Source organism: Anolis sagrei, chromosome 4, assembly GCF_037176765.1.
Source record: "Anolis sagrei isolate rAnoSag1 chromosome 4, rAnoSag1.mat, whole genome shotgun sequence".
NCBI classification, from domain to species: domain Eukaryota; kingdom Metazoa; phylum Chordata; class Lepidosauria; order Squamata; family Dactyloidae; genus Anolis; species Anolis sagrei.
The window spans coordinates 86,800,558-86,821,103 of NC_090024.1; the positions used below are offsets into that span (position 1 = coordinate 86,800,558).

A 20,546-nucleotide genomic window follows, 5' to 3' on the forward strand; every position below is an offset into this window, starting at 1 on the left:
AGTGGATCTTCTCCAAACAAATATAATGTGGCACAGAGCAGGGGATGATTCAGAGGGAAGAGTCTTGAGATTAACTCTTACCTAAACCTGCTACTTCTCCCATGACTTCCCATCCTCCAGATTTCCTCCCCAGCCTGGGTTGCTAGATGCATGCTTATGTTTGGGTGCCTTCACACTCTAGGCTAGTGGTTTTCAACCTGTGGGTCCCCAGATATTTTAGCCTTCAACTCCCAAAAATCCCAATAGCTGGTAAACTGGCTGGGATTTCTGGGAGTTGTAGGCCAAAACACCTGGGGACCCACAGGTTGAGAACCACTGGTCTAGACTTTCCTTTCCTCCATTTCCATCTCCCTTCTCAGACCAGCCATCTTGAGACTCATACTGTCTCTACTCTTTCATATAAGCCCAATGCCTAAGAAATGGCTCCATCCAGTTTATGACAACACACTATTTAAATGTACACTAACCTATATACCGAGCTTGGCCTAGGTGTAGGAGGGTCCGGTGCCTGCCTTTCTCCCCTTTCCAATTCTGAGAAAACCTACCTCACAATGCTTCAATGGCAATACTCTGGCAATTGTGGGCCCTTTATACCTTCCTCCATTTCCCTCATATAGCTTCTCACGTCTTATCTTATTTATTTCTTTCACATTTTGCTTCCCTCTTCTCATACCTGTCCCCCTTTCCTTTATCCTCCTTCCTCCCCTCCTTTTTCTTCTCCATTCTCTTCCTTCTCCCTTTTTCTTTCCTACCACTATCCCACCTCTTCCACTTTCCCCTCTCCAACCCTTTCTTTCTCTTCTTTTCCTTCCTTTTTTCCTCCCTCTCTTCTCCCATACATATACCACCTACCAATAGCCAATCGATTTCACTCCCTTTTCTCCCAGTCATATAACAGAGTTTTTGTCTTATCATCTTAAAGGCATGATAAGACAGAAGATTTTGATTCTTATCAAGGGATCAAAAATAGCACTTGTGCCTCTTGCTCTTCTAGGCTTTCACAAGAAAATAGGCATACCATGAAATTTTGATAATAAGCTCTAAAACAGTGCTTCTCGAGCAATCTCAGGGCTCAGAATTTTTCCCCAATGGGCCAGAAACCAGCACCATATTTTGACCCATTGACTACAACAGTCTCTTCCTTCTTTAGAGCTTCACCGGGGACCAGCATCTAAAGGTTCAGGGACCATCACTAGTCCAGGGACCATAACTTTGTTACAAAGGAAATAGAATCTGACAGAGGGGAGAGTGCAAGGCAGTACCTGTCACAACTGTGATAACAGAGTCATCCTTTGCTGCCTCCTCAAGTGCTTCAATGATCTCATCGTACATCTGCACAAAAGGATGAAAAATGTAAAAAAAAATTAATGCTCTGAAAAGTTAGAGAAAGAATAATCAAAGGACAGTTGAGATTACAACTTTACTTCATGGGCAGATCTGGGGTATCATTCAGATCCTAGAAATACAGGTTGTTTCTTTTTATCTATGAGAAAAATTATCTCAGGCAGGCGTGAAAAGCCTTTCCAACAAATTCAGCACATTGTGATATACCTTGCTGTGAGTTTTTCAGGGCTGCATGGCCATATTCCAGAAGCATTCTCTCCTAATGTTTTGTCCACATCTATGGCGGGCGAAATGTCAAGAGAGAATGCTTCTGAACATGGCCACACTCACAGCAACCCAGTGATTCTGGCCATGAAAGCCTTCGACAACACATTGTGATATACTTTGTGTCCCATTCTCAGAAACATACACATGATTAACCTTTATGTGAAAGGGAGGGAAAGTCTTGCAATCCATCTACTGAAGAAATCAACACTCTTTTTGTCATTGCTGATATGTGAGCTGCTACACATGGGGGTAAGCATAAAAGCTGTCTTGCATTTGTAAACACAGTACATCTTTACTTCCAAATATTTCAACAGGAGTTAACACAGAGCACAATATCAGGGCACCTTCCCCTCATCTACATTGACTATTTAATGCCATTTCAAACTGGTACTTAATAAAGAAATTGGATTGAGCAGATGATGATATAGGAAATCCTGGAACCAGTTTGAGGCCCAGATGGTGATCACAGAAACTACAAAGTATGGATGCAAATTAAGGGTGTTCATACTTCTTCATCAGAGTTTGCTATCTGGGCACCACAGTTTGAAGCTGAACTGCATTAAATTGTCAGTATAGTTGGGATCTTCTAAGAGAGAAATCAATACTAGGTTTCTACAGCATCCCTTATTTCTTGTCATGTATATGTTCATCACAGAATGGCTTCATTGATGACTGTTAGCTGCCAAACTCCAGTGAGGAAATGGGAAGTGGAAGGCTGATTTACTGCTGAATCTTCTTGTGAAAAACCAGTTCACTTACACACTGAAAGTTCAGATACTAAAGCAGAACTTGAAAAGCTTCTTGGTTCTGGTTTCAAAATACCAAACAGTAATTACTTTTAAAATTATTCATTGATTTCTCATTATTCCAAGGCAACTCAATACTTAGTTCTAAAAATCCACAACAGTGCTAAATACTGAACAATAGGATGTAGTGAGGAGATTTGCCATAAAAATGACAATAACTAAAACACAATTACAGTTACATTGTAAAAGAAGAGGTATTATTTGTTGTTATTGTTCATTCGTTCAGTTGTCTCCGACTCTTTGTGACCTCATGGACCAGCCCACGCCAGAGCTCCCTGTCGGGAGGTATTATTATTAACAAGTAATTTGTTATTTAATCCCAAGGACTATAATAAAAAGAGCTGCTTGTTTAAGTCATTTTGTTTGCTGAATTCTTTCCATTTTTTAAAGCAAGAATCTACTCATTTCCCTTTCCAACTTGGTGATACAAGATATAAAATAATCTCACCATTTTCATGCTTCACTTATTTATATTCTTTTCTTTCCTATAAGTGAAAGAAAGGCTGGATCTACACTGCCTTCAAATCAGTTTCAGAATGTAGATTAGCTGCACTGAACTGGATCATATGGCAGTGTAGACTCATAGAATCCAGTTCAGTGCAGTTAATCTGGATTCTGATACTAAATTATATGGCAGTGTGGATCCAGTCACCACCTGATACTGAAACTGCACAGCCTCTTACAACCATAGCCCTAGCTCTAAGTACAAACACAATTCGTCTCCTTATGTCTTCCTGCCTCCATTCCACACCTCAACATTTGTTGTTCCACCTTTGTTGAATTTTAGATTATGAACTCCTTAGTAAACTGCCATATAGCATTCTGGCAATGCTATATATACAAATTTGTTGTTCATTCGTTCAGTCGTCTCCGACTCTTCGTGACCTCATGGACCAGCCTACGCCAGAGCTCCCTGTCGGCCGTTACCACCCCCAGCTCCTTCAAGGTCAGTCCAGTCACTTCAAGGATGCCATCCATCCATCTTGCCCTTGGTCGGCCCCTCTTCCTTTTGCCTTCCACTTTCCCCAGCATAATTGTCTTCTCTAGGCTTTCCTGTCTCCTCATGATGTGGCCAAAGTACTTCAACTTTGTCTCTAGTATCTTTCCCTCCAGTGAGCAGTCGGGCTTTATTTCCTGGAGGATGGACTGGTTGGATCTTCTCGCAGTCCAAGGCACTCTCAACACTTTCCTCCAACACCACAGCTCAAAAGCATCGATCTTCCTTCGCTCAGCCTTCCCTAAGGTCCAGCTCTCACATCCGTAGGTTACTACAGGGAATACCATGGCTTTGACTAGGCGGATCTTTGTTGCCAGTCTGATGTCTCTACTCTTCACTATTTTATCGAGACTGGACATTGCTCTCCTCCCAAGAAGTAAGCGTCTTCTGATTTCCTGGCTACAGTCTGCATCTGCAGTAATCTTTGCACCTAGAAATACAAAGTCTGTCACGGCCTCCACGGTTTCTCCCTCTATTTTCCAGTTGTCAATCATTCTTGTTGCCATAATCTTGGTTTTTTTGACGTTTAGCTGCAACCCGGCTTTTGCGCTTTCTTCTTTCACCTTGATTAGAAGGCTCCTCAGCTCCTCCTCGCTTTCGGCCATCAGAGTGGTGTCATCTGCATATCTGAGGTTATTAATGTTTCTTCCAGCAATTTTCACCCCAGCTTTGCATTCATCCAGCCCCGCACATCGCATGATGTGTTCTGCATACAAGTTAAAAAGGTTGGGTGAGAGTATGCAGCCTTGCCGTACGCCTTTCCCAATCTTGAACCAGTCTGTTGTTCCGTGGTCAGTTCTGACTGTTGCTACTTGGTCCTTGTACAGATTTCTCAGGAGAGAGACAAGGTGGCTTGGTATGCCCATCCCACCAAGAACTTGCCACAATTTATTATGATCCACACAGTCAAAGGCTTTAGAATAGTCAATGAAGCAGAAGTAGATGTTTTTCTGAAACTCCCTGCCTTTCTCCATTATCCAGCGGATATTGGCAATCTGGTCTCTCGTTCCTCTGCCTTTTCTAAACCCAGCTTGAACATCTGGCAACTCTTGCTCCATGTATTGCTGGAGTCTTCCTTGCAGGATCTTGAGCATTACCTTACTGGCATGAGAAATAAGGGCCACTGTACGGAAGTTTGAGCAGTCTTTCGCATTTCCCTTTTTTGGTATGGGGATATAAGTTGATTTTTTCCAGTCTGATGGCCATTCTTGTGTTTTCCATATTTGCTGGCAAATGGCATGCATCACCTTGACAGCATCATCTTTTAAGATTTTAAACAGTTCAGCTGGGATCCCGTCGTCTCCTGCTGCCTTGTTGTTAGCAATGCTTCTTAAGGCCCATTCAACTTCACTCCTCAGGATGTCTGGTTCTAATTCATTCACCACACCGTCATAACTATCCTCAATATTATTATCCTTCCTATACAGATCTTCTGTATAGTCTCGCCACCTTCTCTTGATCTCTTCAGCTTCTGTTAGGTCCCTGCCATCTTTGTTTTTTATCATACCAATTTTTGCCTGAAATTTACCTCCAATATTTCTAATTTTCTGGAAGAGGTCTCTTGTCCTTCCTATTCTGTTGTCTTCCTCCACTTCCATGCATTGCTTATTTAAAAATAGTTCCTTATCTCTTCTGGCTAACCTCTGGAATTGCGCATTTAACTGGGCATATCTCCCCTTTTCACTGTTTCCTTTTGCTTTCCTCCTTTCTTGGGCTACTTCCAGTGTCTCAGCAGACAACCATTTTGCCTTCTTGGTTTTCTTTTTCTTTGGAACGTACTTTGTTGCCGCCTCCTGAACAATGTCGCGGACTTCTGTCCATAGTTCTTCTGGGACTCTGTTTACTAAATCTAGTCCTTCAAATCTGTTCTTCACTTCCACTGTATATTCGCTAGGAATGTTAGTGAGATCATATCTAACTGGTCTGTGTATTTTCCCTGATCTCTTTAGTTTTATTCTAAATTTGGCAATAAGAAGTTCGTGATCTGAGCTACAGTCAGCCCCAGGTCTTGTTTTCACCGACTGGATGGATGTCCGCCACCTTTGGCTGCAAAGGATGTAGTCAATCTGATTTCGGTGTTGACCGTCTGGTGAGGTCCATGTATAAAGCCGTCTTTTAGGTTGTTGGAAGAGAGTATTCGTTATACACAGCGAGTTTTCCTGGCAAAATTCTATCAGCCTGCGTCCCGCTTCATTTTGTTCTCCCAGACCATGCTTGCCTGTGATCCCAGTTGTCATTTGACTTCCCACTTTGGCATTCCAGTCTCCTGTAATGAAAATAATGTCTCTTTTTGGTGTATTATCCAGTAGGTCCTGCAGATCCTCATAGAACTGATCTACTTCTGCTTCTTCAGCAGCTGTGGTTGGGGCATATATTTGGATCACTGTAATGTTGAAAGGCTTTCCTTGCACTCGAATTGAGATCATTCTGTCATTTTTTGGGTTGTATCCAAGCACCGCTTTAGCGAATTTCTTATTAATTATGAAGGCTACTCCATTTCTTCGATGTTCCTCTTGTCCGCAGTAGTAGATCTGGTGGTCATCTGATGTGAAGTGGCCCATTCCAGTCCATTTCAGTTCGCTGACCCCCAGAATGTCTATCTTTAGTCTTGACATCTCACCAATAACAACATCCAATTTGCCCTGGCTCATAGATCTTACATTCCAGGTTCCTATGGTGTGTTGATCTTTAGAGCATCGGATTCGTCGTTCACCTCCAGTACCGTCGGCCGCTAGCCTTCCTTTCGGCTTTGAGCTAGCTGCGTCATCACATCTGGGGCTAGTTGAACTTATTCTCTGCTCCTCCCCAGTAGCATTTTGGCCATCTTCCGACCTGGGAGTCCCATCTTCCAATGGCATACCGACATATCTCTGGTTGTACTGGTCCATTTAGTTTTCTTGGCAAGGATACTGGAGTGGTTTGCCATTGCCTTCCCCAGGGATCACGCTTGGTCTGACCTCTCTGCCACAACCGTCCCGTCTTGGGTGGCCCTTCACGGTTTTGCTCATGACATCATTGAGGTGCTCAAGCTCCAGCGCCCCAACAAGGCGGCGATCCTTTGCTGGAGCGTATACAAATACACACACAGATACAAATAAAGAAAATTAAGAATACTGAGAGGAAAAAAAGAAAAATATATTCTAGGTTTTACATGGTGTTTCTTGAAAAGTGGTCTTCCCTCCCCCTTTTCATGATTTGTGAAATTTACCAGCCATACCTTTTTGTTGATAGCATTTTTCACCTTAGGACGATTTAACACAATCTTTGTGATGTTGTCTTTAGTAGTAACCTGTAGTGTTTGATAGTCAGGTTTGCTACCAGGAGAGGTTTCTTTAGCCACAGATGCTTCTGCAGAAACCAAACTGGATACGAGTTCAATGTATTTCTGCCTGGCACTGTCCTGTAAGGAGAAGCCCACTCCCATTAATACGAAGTAGATGACAGATTAAACTGCTGGCAATAAGAAACAAAAATTGTGAATACAGCATTAATAGTGCCTGAGTGAGAGATTCCCAATTCTTGCAGCCCAAGAACAAGCAATTAGAACCAATGCCATCAAAGCCAGAATTGGAAAATCGACGGCAGATTCCAAGTGTAAACTCTGCAAGGAAGCGGATGAAATGATGGATCACATACTCAGTTGCTGCAAGAAGATCACACAAATGGACTATAAGCAGAGGCATAATACCATTGCTCAGATGACCCTTATGCCACAAATACCATCTGCCTGTGACAAAGAACTGTTGGGATCACAAGCTTGAAAAAGTTACAGATAATGAACACGTCAAAGTACTCTGGGACTTCCGAATTCAGACTGACAGAATTTTGGAGCACAATACTCCTGACTTCACGATAGTGGAAAAAATCAAGTATGGATTGCCGATGTTGCAATCTCAGGTGACAGCAGAATTGACAAGAAGCAATTGGAAAAGCTTACATGAAATGAGGATTTAAAAATAGAACTGCAAAGGCTCTCGCACAAGCCAGTAAAGGTGGTCCCAGTAGTGATCAACACACTGGGTACAGTGCCTAAAGATCATGGCCTGCATTTAAAAACAAAATTGCCACCTGTCAGCTTCAAAAGGCCACCCTACTCGGATCTGCACGCATTATTTGCTGATATATCACAGTCCTAGACACTTAGGAAGTGTCCTACGTGTGATCCAATACAAAAGCCAGCATAGTGATCTTGTTTGCTGTGGACTCATCTTGTTATGTATCAAATAGTAATAATAATAATAATAATAATAATAACAACAACAACAACAATAATAATAATAAACTTTATTTTTAATTCGTCCTCTCCCCAAAGGGACTCAGGGCAGCTTCCAAAGGCAAAAAATGGCAAACATTCAAGGCCATATGCAATGACAGAATAAAACATGAAAACAAATTGCAATAAACATATTAAACACCTTGGCTAAAACATATAAATGAATCAGGCATCATAAATAACACAATAAACAATTAAAAACTGTATAAAAATATAAAAATATAGCTCTTCAATAAGTCAAGGTAATATTTACATCATCAGACGAGGTAGATTCGCTAGTAACTACTCCATCACTCTCTCCATAGGCTAACATACAAAAGTAGGTTTTTAGTTGTTTCTTGAAGGAGAGGAGTGAAGGGGCTGTTTTAATTTCCTTAGAGCAGGAGTTCCAGAAGGAAGGGGTGGCCACAGAGAAGGCCCCTTCTCTTGTTCCCACTAGCTGCGCTTGAGACACAGGGTTGGGACCGAGAGGAGGGCCCCCTTCGCTGAACGCAGTGTCCGAGCAGGTTTGTAGGCAGGGATACAGGACGGTGTGATGTATTGGTGAATAATGTGTGCAGATGCAGTAGGGTAGCCTTTTGCAGCTGGTAATTTTGTCAGCGCCAATTGTTTTTAAGTTCAGGCCAAGGTCTTTAGGCACTGCACCCAGTGTGTCAATCATTACTGGGGCCACCTTTAATGGCTTGTGCCAGAGTCTTTCACGTTCGGTCTTTAAATCCTCGTATAATGTAAGTTTTTCGAGTTGCTTCTCGCCTGGAATTGCAACATCATTGATCCATGCTTTATTTTTTTCCACGATCATGAGATCAAGATGACGATGCTGATGATAATTAATGTTTATTTATGCCTGTCATGTATCATGTCCTGCAATTGATGGTGGTTGGTGGTGGCAGACCTAGCAGTTGGTGATGGAAGGGTTAATGTAAATCTTAGTTCTAAAGGGCTGAGCAATTTGTAAGTAACAGTTTACAAGTAAAGCAATTAAGGGTGAAGACATGCAAGGGATAGGTTGCAGCTGGGTGTTTCTGGATATAAGGAACTAGACTTGGGACTGATCTTTGAGAGAAAAGCATCTGTCTATTTTGGTGGTAGATGCTGCTGGTTTTCCCCAAGGTTTGTGGATTTTCGATATCCTGACCTGTCTCCTGTACTCTTGGAACCTTGAATCTCTGAACTGGCTTTTGTCTACGATATAGACTCTTGATCCCTGGACTTAGCTCATTCAACTCTCAGCGTTTGACCAATGGACTGGACCTTTTGACTACGGTGTTATCTTGAACCTGTAACAGTGTTTTCTGTCAGTTTTGTTTTACATTCTGTGGCTGAGTGCTATGTTATGTTTTATGTTTTGGACTATTAAAACAGCCAGAAAGTAAGTGCTGTTTTAATTAAACTGTTTGATACAAAGTGGGTGTTTGTTTGATTCACCTCTGCCTGAATAACGGCAGAGACCTGGAATCGTGACAATGCCCCACTTTTTCTCTCAACAAGGAGACTAAAAGCAGTGATGATTCCTTAACATTGAGGCACGGCAGTTAAAGTGATGTCAAACAGTATTCATTCCACAGTGTAGATGCATGCTATACCTATTCCTGTTGTTGTTCATTCGTTCAGTCATCTCTGACTCTTCGTGACCTCATGGACCAGCCCACGCCAGAGCTCCCTGTCGGCCGTCACCACCCCTAGCTCCTTCAAGGTCAGTCCAGTCACTTCAAGAATGGCATCCATCCATCTTGCCCTTGGTCGGCCCCTCTTCCTTTTACCTTCTACTTTCCCCAGCATAATTGTCTTCTCTAGGCTTTGCTGTCTCCTCATGATGTGGTCAAAGTACTTCAACTTTGTCTCTAGTATCCTTCCCTCCAGTGAGCAGTCGGGCTTTATTTCCTGGAGGATGGACTGGTTGGATCTTCTCGCAGTCCAAGGCACTCTCAGAACCTATTCCTACACGTGTATATATAGAAGAATCTGGCTTTTGGAGAGCTGTATTTTTTATTATTTTTCTACCAAGCAAGTATCCAGATTTTCTGTGACACATGCATATCGTTTGCTCTATTCAGTTAATGAATATGCAAACTTTTGAACAAATGAATAGGATTGCAAGAAAAGTAAGTCTCCGTGTAAGAGCATATACACACCTGTGGCAAAGAGCCTAGAGAATTCCATGCATCCCATTTGGCCTTCTTGACAAAGTCCAACATGCCTGGTTTTGGAATATTACATGGACCTTCAGTAGCCTGCAGGAAGGGGGGGGGGGGAGAGAGAAGACAGAGATCTCTTTTAAATCCATTTGTATTAATGAATTAAAAGGTATTGCTTTATTACAAAATCATACTTCATAAGCAAGGACATTCTTGTTAAAAATCTTACCTAAATTTTTAGACCTCAATATCATACTTTGAACGACAACACAGAGGAAATTATCAAGGTTAAGCAGAGAATATGTTCAGTCTAATTCAGTGGTCTTCAACCTAGGGTCCCCAAATGTTTTTGGCTATAACTCCCAGAAATCCCAGTCAGTTTAGGAGCTGTTAGGATTTCTGGGAGTTGAAGGCCAAAAACATCTGGGGACCGCAGGTTAAGAACCACTGGTCTAATTTGACTTGTACAGCAATCTTCCCCCTTTCCCTGATGGGTAAAACGATACCCTTCTGTGAGCAAATATCCTGCACATGCCATCATTTGATACTTTTCAATTATTCTATGCTTCACATGCATTGCTTAATGTTTCATTTTTTAGTGTAAAGATGGAACCCCTGGGGGCACAATGTGTCAAGCCCTTGTGTCAGCAGGACTGCTGACAGACAGGTCAGCGGTTCAAATCTGGGGAGAGCGGGCTGAGCTTCCTCTGTCAGCTCCAGTTACCCATGCGGGGACATGAGAGAAGCCTCCCACAAGGATGGTAAAACATCAAACATCTGGGTGTCCCCTGGACAAAGTCCTTGCAGATGGCAAGTTCTCTCACACCAGAAGTGACTTGCAGTTTCTCAAGTCACGCCTGACATGAAAAAAACTTATTGTAATGACAAAATTAGTGACCATAAAAACAACAGCAATGATTAACAGTATGCAGTACGCGCAGACAAAACCATATGATCTGAAGCGTTATTGTAATTGTAAAATAATGACAATTTTGACCATATTGCACACATGTTAGAAGATTCAAAGACAAAATGAGCATAGAGGTTTACCCTTGTGGGTATATTGATATAGTATATGTCAGGGGTCCTCAAACTAAGGCCCGAGGTCCGGATATGGCCCTCCAGGGTCATTTACCCAGCCCTTGCTCAGGGTCAACCTAAGTGTGAAACGACCTGAAAGCACAAAACAAAGAACAACAATCCTATCTCATCAGCCAAAAGCAGGCCCACACTTCCCATTGAAATACTAATAAGTTTATATTTGTTAACATTGTTCTCCATTTTAATTATTGCATTGTTTTTAAGTGGGGTTTTTTTGCACGATAAATAAATTATGTGCAGTGTGCACAGGAATTCATTCTTTTTTTCCAAATTATAATCCGGTCCTCCAACAGTTTGTGGTACTGTGACCTGGCCCTCTGTTTAAAAGGTCTGAGGACCCCTGTTATATGTAAACTGAAAAATGTTTATGAAAATTGTTTTTGTGGTTACAACTAATTTCAGAGATATTTTTATTATTTAAATTTCTGCAGAAATACTGTATACAGATTTTATGAGCAGTCATTTTGATGTCATCTAATGTGATGGTGTCACACAATGTGGTCTGCACACAAACGCATGCATATACCCTGATGAGATGCCACTGCACAGGATGATCAATAATATATTAGAAAAGTGATTTGGCTATTAGTCTTGGAATATCATCAGACACAATGGTAAAGATGCCGCAGGCGTTCTGCAAAATGCTTGTTCTTGACAGGAAACTGTTAACAGCTCTATATAAGACATTTAATTGCCTTCAGAAATTATTCTGTGTAAGATTATCTGAAAAGAGGGATTAAGAAAAACTGGGAGAGTTACCAGACCAGAGAAGCTTAACTAAACTTGTGAAACGAGCAGGTTTATGAACAAAATAATTAAGAACACATTTTGTTCAATAGAATGCTTGTTTAACTCTTATCCAACCAGGACTTTTTAGTATCCCAGAATCAATTCACAGAGAACTAGACCGTCAAAATAGGTATTTTACGTTTTTGGGATGCTGTGTGGTTTCTGGGTAATATATTTTGGCAATACATTTTACGGTTTTGTTTCTTAAAAAGTTGTAAGCAATGTCCTCTCATTTCAGCCACTGGAGGTATAATCCCCTGTCCCCAACATAAAACAAATGGGACAAAAAAAATCCTAACAAATTCACTGCATTTGGGTACTTTTTTTATCCTGTGAATAGTAATATATTAGGGAAAAATTGCTTTGACATTTTGATGAAGGGGAAAGAACAATATTGAGAATTAAAGCTGACTCACAATGGGTGCCAGTAGTTTTATCCCATTTTGTGGGAAATTTTTCACAAATGGATGCGGGGACTGGAATTACTGGAGTTGGAAAATACCCCATGTTACAACTTGCATTGGATTCTTTTTCCTTTGCTGAATTCCCAATATTGTCATGGAACATAATTTTTTATGGGTCCGGAGCCATCCTGAGCAGATGGAAGTCTCCTACTCTTAGACAGAGAAGCTGCCAGCTCCTGATATATCATGGAAACAAACCGATCTGTTCTAAGAGGTTGTAAAATGTACATGATGTGGCAAAACAGAGCTGGGCCATTAAAAGAGCTGCAACTAGTCTGGGTTGTGCACCGAAATCTCAGGTTCCACATTCGCTTAAACATGCATCTACACCAAGAAGGCAATGTTACTTCTGCAACAGGCCAGGGGACAAAAAAATTGGTTGAAAATGAATCATATATGGGAAATGTGCTTGCAAATTACACTGGCACCGCACTGTCAAAGTAAAATGCTCCAGATGTATCCAGGCTGGGACAAATTGTCCTCTAATGAAGGAAATTCTCCTCAGAAGTTGCATTGTCACTGAGTTAGAAAATTCTCTCATTATATCACAAATACTAGATAGTCCTGCCAAGATATAACAATAGCTGTTTTCTTTAAGTTTCTACATTTATTTCCTAGGTTTTGTTGTTGTTCTAAAATTGAAATAAAATAGTGGGGTTTGGGTTATTGTTGTTTTGTTTTAAGACAGAAAAATAGTACTGGCAACGTTTTTTTTAAAAAAAAATAGTGGTGACAGCTATGTAAAACGAACATGGACATCAGGTCTTCTCTCCCTGTATTTGGATATGGTGAATATCCACAAACACTTCCGTGATCAACAACATCCTATAATACACTGGAATTCTCCTTAAGATCAGAATACAGATAGTGACTCACCTAATACAGCAAACGAGGCTTAAACAAACCAATCAATTAGGTCATATACAATTGTACATGGCTAAATAAAATTATTCCAACCATCTAGTTTTCAAAACAGTTACACTTTAAAAATGCAAATGATTGACGCTACCTGTTTAAACAAGGCATAAAGCTTCAGCTTTACTTCATTTCCAGGGTCATCCTCCAATAGCTTCAGACGATCTTTGGCCTTTTCAAAGTCTTCTTGGCTGAACTGCATGATATGTTTAGTTGTATGTAACTGGAATACAGGTAAATGAACACCGGATGCAGTACTCCTAGGAAGAAAAAGAAACAATTAAAAAAATCTCAGTAAAAAATGAAATGTTGGAGTTATTCATTATATGTTTAGAAGATCACAAACAATCACCAGTTAATCACTGACAAAGATCAGTTAATAAGTACCAAGATGTTGCATAAGAAACCGCGGCAAAATATCAAGGTGACATAATTAACCTTTGGACAAGATTATTTAACCCAAACATAGAAAACACATCATTCAATTCAATACCCTGCCTTGCATTGCTGTCTCTATGTGGAATGAAAGGAAAGGAAAGATAAAGAGGTTTTTTTACATAAATAATTTTTATTGTAAAGCTAGTGGATTGACTACATTTTTGGTTTGTCAGTTTTCTGCAGAAACATAAAGATCTGATGGTTTACTGATTCTGGAGAATGCAATGTAACCATGAGAGAAGCAATAGTTTTCTACATTCAAACCGCACACTTGCAAAGATTACCCCTGCACTTTATTGTTAGTCATAGTGAATGCAAGCCGTATTAGAAATGGAAGTTGTTAGTACTCAAATACCAAATTGGTTGGAATGAGTGGCATGCCAATAGCAACCAATCACAGCTCAGCTTTCATTTCTTATACTGCTGAGGTGAAATGTCAGCTGCACTGTGACTGATTGGTATTTCTTATACTGCTGAGGTAAAAGGAAAGCTGTGTTGTGTTTGGTTGTTATGTCATCTACTGCTGAGGTAAAATGAAAGTTGCTCTGTGATAGGTTATTATTTCTTTTACTGCTGTGGTAAAAGAAAAACTACATAGCAATTGGTTGCTCATGCTCAGTTTTCATTTCTTATACCGCTGAGGTAATATGAAAGCTAGGCTGTGTGTGGTTGTTTGGGCATCGCAGATTCCACTTTGTCTATTCCCAGACTGCTAATTTTACTCTAAACACACAAGTGTATTCGAATTCAATGTTGTGCCAATATTTCAGGGCTCAGTTTTCATTTCTTATACTGCTGAGGTAAAATGAAAGCAGGCTATGAATGGTTGCTTTGGGCATCACAGATTCCACTTTGTCTTCTAGTTTTACTCTAAATACATCTGTGTACTTGAATGCAACATTGTGTTTTACTTTCATTTCACTGTAAAAACATACGCGTATTGGAATGAAATGTTGTGTTGAAATATCAAGTCGACCGACTACTTTTTGAGTTTTGCGACCACAAACATATGCAGGCTGAGATGTTATATATAAAGATTATCTGCCTCTCCTAGAGGCTCAAGGCAAGCGACAACAGAGTTAAAACAGCAAAGTAGAACACACACACATAATACACACAGGTGAACTGCAGCTTAAAATTTACTGATAAAAGGCATGTTAAAATTCAGAAGTCAAAATTGACTGGGTAGGCCTGTCAGAAGAGATAGGACTTAATTTGTGTCTTAAATTCTGACAGCTGATCTAGCTGTTGGAGTTCTTCAGGCAGGTCATTCCACAGTCTTGGGACGGCTAATAAAAAGGTCCTATGGGTGACGGTTGCCAGTTGGGTTCTGGCTGGTTGAAATAAATGCCTCCCTAGAGAATCTGAAATTGTGAGACATGATTCTTCAGGAAACACAAAGGCAACAGGAAAAGAGAAAGAACACAATGCAGACAGATAAACTTGTTTAAGGAAACCATGGCCCCGGGGCTGCAAGATCTCAGAAGAGTTGTTGATGACAGACGTGGAGATTTCTCATTCATAGGGTCACCATAAAGTGACATCAATGTGGCAGCCATTGATGACAAATGTTTTTTTCCCCCTTTTATTTTTACATCCTGTTTGATTTGGATCATTCCCTTTTAGAAGTCCATCGTACTCCCCAAACATAGTTCCTGCATCTTTATTAGTCTGGCTTTCTCATTATAATTCCAAATGGTTTCCCTTATTTACCTCATTAAGCAATACCTTAAAGGCAGTAAAATAATTTGGTTTATCTCTATATAACACCAAGCTTCTGTCCTGCAGTTCATCCTTAATACATAGAGACATCCTTAGTTTTTAGAAGTCATTTCCACCAAGGACCTAACATCAGGATTATGACCTTTCCTAAAAGAGAAGGTTAAAAAACCACGTTTCCAATGGTGTGCTTCTCTTAGCAAGAGGTTATTGACCTTCCAAGATGCCAGCCAGAATCGGAGCAATTTTTAAAAGGCCACTAAAATCCTTAATGCAGTACAAAGAGATTTTGAAATCTGCACAGCATGAACAACTGTTTAGCTGGAGACCTGCTGTCAAATTGTGTGAGAGAACAATTACCTACAATGATAGCAATTTCTTTGGCAGACTTGATCTTTGACATGAACTAAGATCCTAAACAGTCAGTCTGTCAAATGCTGAAAAGGAAGAAGATGCAGCTTTTCAGCACTACAAAGGCTATGCATGTTTACTCAGTGTTCATTGAGTGTTTTTAGAATTGCAGCTAGGGTATGTATAAATATCTTGGTAGAAAAAAACAACAGTTTTTCTCTTAAGCAACTGTGAGATAAAGGACAAATTTATGCATATTAAGAAATGTTTGCATATAAAAAATGAAGTGTGATGAGTAATAGACTTCCTGAATTCTAGCAAGAACGGAAAACGTAATGTTGGTGGATAGGAGAAGAGATTTAAAGATAGGTTTAAAGTTAACCTTAAAAACGATGCCATAGACACCAAAAACTGAGAAGCCCTGGCCCTTGAATGCTCTAACTGGAGGTCAGCTGTGACCAGCAGTGCTGTGGAATTCAAAAAGGCATGAATGGAGGGCAAAAGGGAGAAACGTGCCAAGAGAAAGGCACACCAAGCAAACCCTGACTGGGACTGCCTTCCATCTGGAAACCGATATCCTCACTGTGGAAGAAAATGTGGATCAAGAATAGGTCTCCATGGCCACTTATGTATCCACCACCAAGACACTACACTTGGAAGGCCATCATCCTCAGACCATGAGGGATCGACTAAGTAAGTAGGTGGGTAGAATGGGATGTATATGAGGCCATGCACATTGAATGGTGTACTTTTATGAATTTTTAGATCATATTTAAAAAGGAATAGTTCTACATCAGGTGCTTACCACAAAGAAGCCATATTCTGTTCATCTTCTTTTTATAAGCACTATGATCAAATCATAGTGGTCCTGTGTGTCTTCGCATACACCCAATATCTTTTAAAAACTGAAATATTTCAATATATTCTCTAAATCCACCAAGCTGACAGAAAGTTAGGACACGCTAATGCTAAAGTGTCCAGTTCTACACCAGAAACAGCTTTAGACACAAATTAAAGTAAGTACAAAAGGCTTTACTTCAGCCAAAATAAAGAATGCAATAGTGAAACAATAAGTACAATCTCAATTATAATGCACAGTCTTCAAGCAAACATAAAACAAAAGTATTCACGTCAGACAGAAATTAAAGTATTTGATAAACAGGCTTACAAGTTGTAAACGACAAGAGCCTTCAGCAAGATCGGACGTTGGAATGAAGACACTGGTGCTTGGAATAGGAACTCCCCTGAAGTAGGTCAGTTACAGCCAGCACTGGGACCCTGACTTTGCTGCTAATTTACAGCCCTGAGCTTCCCAGCATTGCTATCTCTAGGATGCGTTTTGATCAGGTTTTCTGTACTAGCCTAGCGGATCTCCTTCTGACTTCTATCTCCTTTCTACATTACAGAAATACATCTGCCACTTCTCCTTCTTCTTTCTCAGCACTTAACCCAGTGTTTCTCAACCTGGAGGTTGGGACCCCTGGGGGGGGCGGGTTGTGAGGGGGTGTCAAAGGGGTCGTCAAAAACCATCAGAAAACCCATAATTCTGATGATCTTTGGAACCCCTCTGGCAGAGAAGGTTGAAGATCTCTCTGCCTGTCCTTCTCTTCCTTTTTGTTGTTGATAGACTACAACTCCCAGAATTGAAAAACAGACGCCCCCACAACTCCACCAGTATTCAATGTTGGCCATGTCGGTAGTGTGCCAAGTTTGGTGCAGATCCATTGTGGACTGGGTTCAGAGTGCTCTTTGATTGTAGGTTAATGATAAATCCCAGCAACTACAACTCCCAAATGTCAAGGTCTATTTTCCCCAAACTCCACCAGTGTTCACATTTGGGCATATTGAGGATTCGTGCCAAGTTTGGCCCAGATCCATCACTGTTTGAGTCCACAGTGCTCTCTGGATGTAGGTGAACTATTTATTTATTTATTTCCAACATTTCTACCCTGTGCTTCCCAAGTCCCGAAGGAGGACTCAGGGTGGCTTACAACACCAGCAATTCGATGCCAACAACATATAACACATTATGTACAAAATTATACAAAAGATAAAATATTAGATTAAAATACATTTAAAACATTATTATTAACATGTAGCCAAATCAATGTCTGATTTAGCAACCAACAACCCAGTCAAAAGCCTGTCATAGTCAAAATTCCAACATTATGATTACTGCCAAACCTGCTGTCCAAAGGCTTGGTCCCAAAATCATGTTTTGAGCTTCTTTCTAAAAGAGAGGAGGGTTGGAGCTCACTAGGGAGAGCATTCCACAGGCAGGGGGGCACCACTGGGAAGGCCATGTCCCTTGTCCCTGCCAAACGCACTTGGAAAGGAGGTGGGACCGAGTAGAGCATTCCCGGATGATTTTACATTCTGAGGTGGGACGCAGAGGGAGAACTACAACTCCAAAACTCAAGGTCAATGCCCACCAAACCATTCCAGTATTTTCTGTTGGTCATGGGAGTTCTGTGTACCAAGTTTGGTTCAATTCCATTGTTGGTGGAGTTCAGAATGCTCCTTGATTATAGGTTAATGATAAATTCCAGCAATTACAACTCCCAAATGACAAAATCAATCCTCCCCCTAACCCCACCAGTATTCAAATTTGGGCGTATTTGGTATTTGTGCCAAATTTGGTCCAGGGAATGAAAATACATCCTGCATATCAGATATTTACATTACGGTTCATAACAGTAGCAGAATTACAGTTATGAATTAGCAACAAAAATAATTTTATGGCTGGGAGTCACCACATCATAAAGAACTGTATTAAGGGGTTGCGGCATTGGGAAGGTTAAGAAACACTGATCTAACCCAAATCCCCAGGTACTGCTTCTTCAACCAACTGTCTCCATCTCCTTCAGAATCAGAAGTGCAGTCAACAATATAGAGACATTTAAAGCAGCTTGGGTGTGACAGCACAGTAACAATAGGCATTTCAGTCCAAAAAGGAGAAAATGAACAAGATACCTCAACCAAGAACCTAACACTCTGGAAAGCACTCTGATTAGAATAAAACCACTGGATCAATGAGATTTATTTCACAATTAAGCAACAGACTGAATGGGTCTACTCTGGTTAAGAGTAATGAACTGACTGCCAGTCCTCATCTGTCTTTATAACACAGGATCAATGGAAATACTTCAAGCTATTTACAATACTCTACTAGGCTGCAGCTGCGGTTCAAAACATTAAAGTGGTTTATGTCACTCTTTCCTAGGATTATCGAGTAGTGAAAAGAATTTCTGTAAACCACTCATCTTTTTTCAACCCTTATTTCAAAGAAGAAATCACTTCACTCTTTTCCTCTAAGAATGAGTGTAAAGTCACAGCTAGATTCACGGGGCGTAATCTTATTACGGATAATCCCATCAAATGAACAGCATGCCTGCAAGACAATCTTGTCAATATACAGGGTTAGTCAAAATGAATAGGCCAATTCGGGTACAATTAATTTTCTTATTGGCCTATTCATTTTGACTAACCCTGTATTCTAAAGCAGAAAAGCAGCATTGCTTTCATCCTTTTAATGATCTTTCCCCAGGCCGGAATTCTCCAGTGTCAAGAGATTTTTTTTATGTCAGGAAAGGCTTTTTTATTAAAAGATAATACTTTAATAATCAATTAGTTGGTCTACACTAATCTCGTTCTGGCTATTTTCCTGTCTTTATGCAATTAAAAATAATAAAAATTACCAGTTCCAGCACATACCTTGATTCCTGCAACTCTCCTATTCTCTGAAATGGGGGGGGGGGGGGGACCCTGAAATGCTGTTTTCACTTGCTTCAGGGTCTTTATGACTCTTCTTCTTTCTTTCAACATCTTTCTACCTGTTCTGTCTCATACTTGCAAACTATTTTCATTTTAGAAGACACAATTATCTTTTTTCATTAGCATTTTATCAAAGCAAAAATGTGAAAACATAATGTTAATCACTCTTTATTTGAAGCCAAAGGAGCATTACAACAGTACAAGGCAGTTCAGATTATCTCTGTTACCTCTGTTACGCCAAGCACAATTCAAAGCCCTAAACCAGGGGTCCTCAAACTAAGGCCCGGGGGCCGGATGTGGCCCTCCAAGGTCATTTACCCGGCCCTTGCTCAGGGTCAACCTAAGTCTGTAACAACTTGAAAGCACACAACAACAACAACAACAACAATCCTCTCTCATCAGCCAAAAGCAGGCCCACACTTCCCATTGAAATACTAATAAATTTATATTTGTTAAAATTGTTCTTCATTTTAATTATTGTATTGTTTTAAAGTGGTTTTTGCACAACAAATAAGATATGTGCAGTGTGCATAGAAATTCATTCATGCTTTAATCCGGCCCTCCAACAGTTTGAGGGACTATGACCTGGCCCTCTGCTTAAAAAGTTTGAGGACCCCTGCCCTAAACGGTTCTGGCCCAGACTACCTGTCCAAACGCATCTCCTGGTATGAACTATCACGAAACATAAGATCATCTGGAGAGGCCCTGCTCTCGACCCTACTGACATCGCAAACATGATTGGTGGGGACGAGGGACAGGGCCTTCTCATCAGTGGCTCCCCACCTGCGGAATACTCTCCTCAGAGACATCAGAATGGCTACCTCCCTCCTGTCTTTTAGAAGAAAAATCAAGACCTGGCTTTGGGACCAAGCGTTCAATTTTTGTGTGGACATTCATTGAGGTACTGGGATTTTTAATCCCACTTCCTTACTCCAGGTTTAGAGGCTGTCTGGAAGGGCCCTATGTGGCCAAAAAAATGGAGAAGGACAGCACACACAAATAAGTCTCACCCAATGACCTTGCATGATCACTGTTGACCTGTGAATACTGAGACTGAAATATGAAGTAATGTCAAACACTTTCTACTGAACATGCTTAGAATTAGAAGCTTCCTTGTGAAAGGAAAACAAGTGCATGAATACTAAACTTTCTTTCAAATCTTTTGTGTGG

General features: G+C 40.6%; 1 protein-coding gene across 4 annotated transcripts in view; it reads right to left on the reverse strand.

Moving 5' to 3' along the window:
• The window catches only part of LOC132774561 (enoyl-CoA delta isomerase 2-like), a 50,567-nt gene that overhangs the window by 10,909 nt on the left and 19,112 nt on the right, over positions 1–20,546 (reverse strand). For 2 of the 4 annotated variants that reach the window (XM_060774765.2, XM_060774762.2), the window contains exons 2-5: positions 13,189–13,354; positions 9,823–9,921; positions 6,632–6,814; positions 1,263–1,332 (exon numbers count right to left, since the gene is read on the reverse strand). In XM_060774765.2, the coding sequence (XP_060630748.1) occupies positions 1,263–1,332; positions 6,632–6,814; positions 9,823–9,921; positions 13,189–13,296 (460 nt within the window). In that variant the 5' untranslated portion in view covers positions 13,297–13,354. The remainder of the gene's footprint in view (positions 1–1,262; positions 1,333–6,631; positions 6,815–9,822; positions 9,922–13,188; positions 13,355–20,546) is intronic. The other 2 variants (XM_060774764.2, XM_060774763.2) reach the window with 1 other exon arrangement.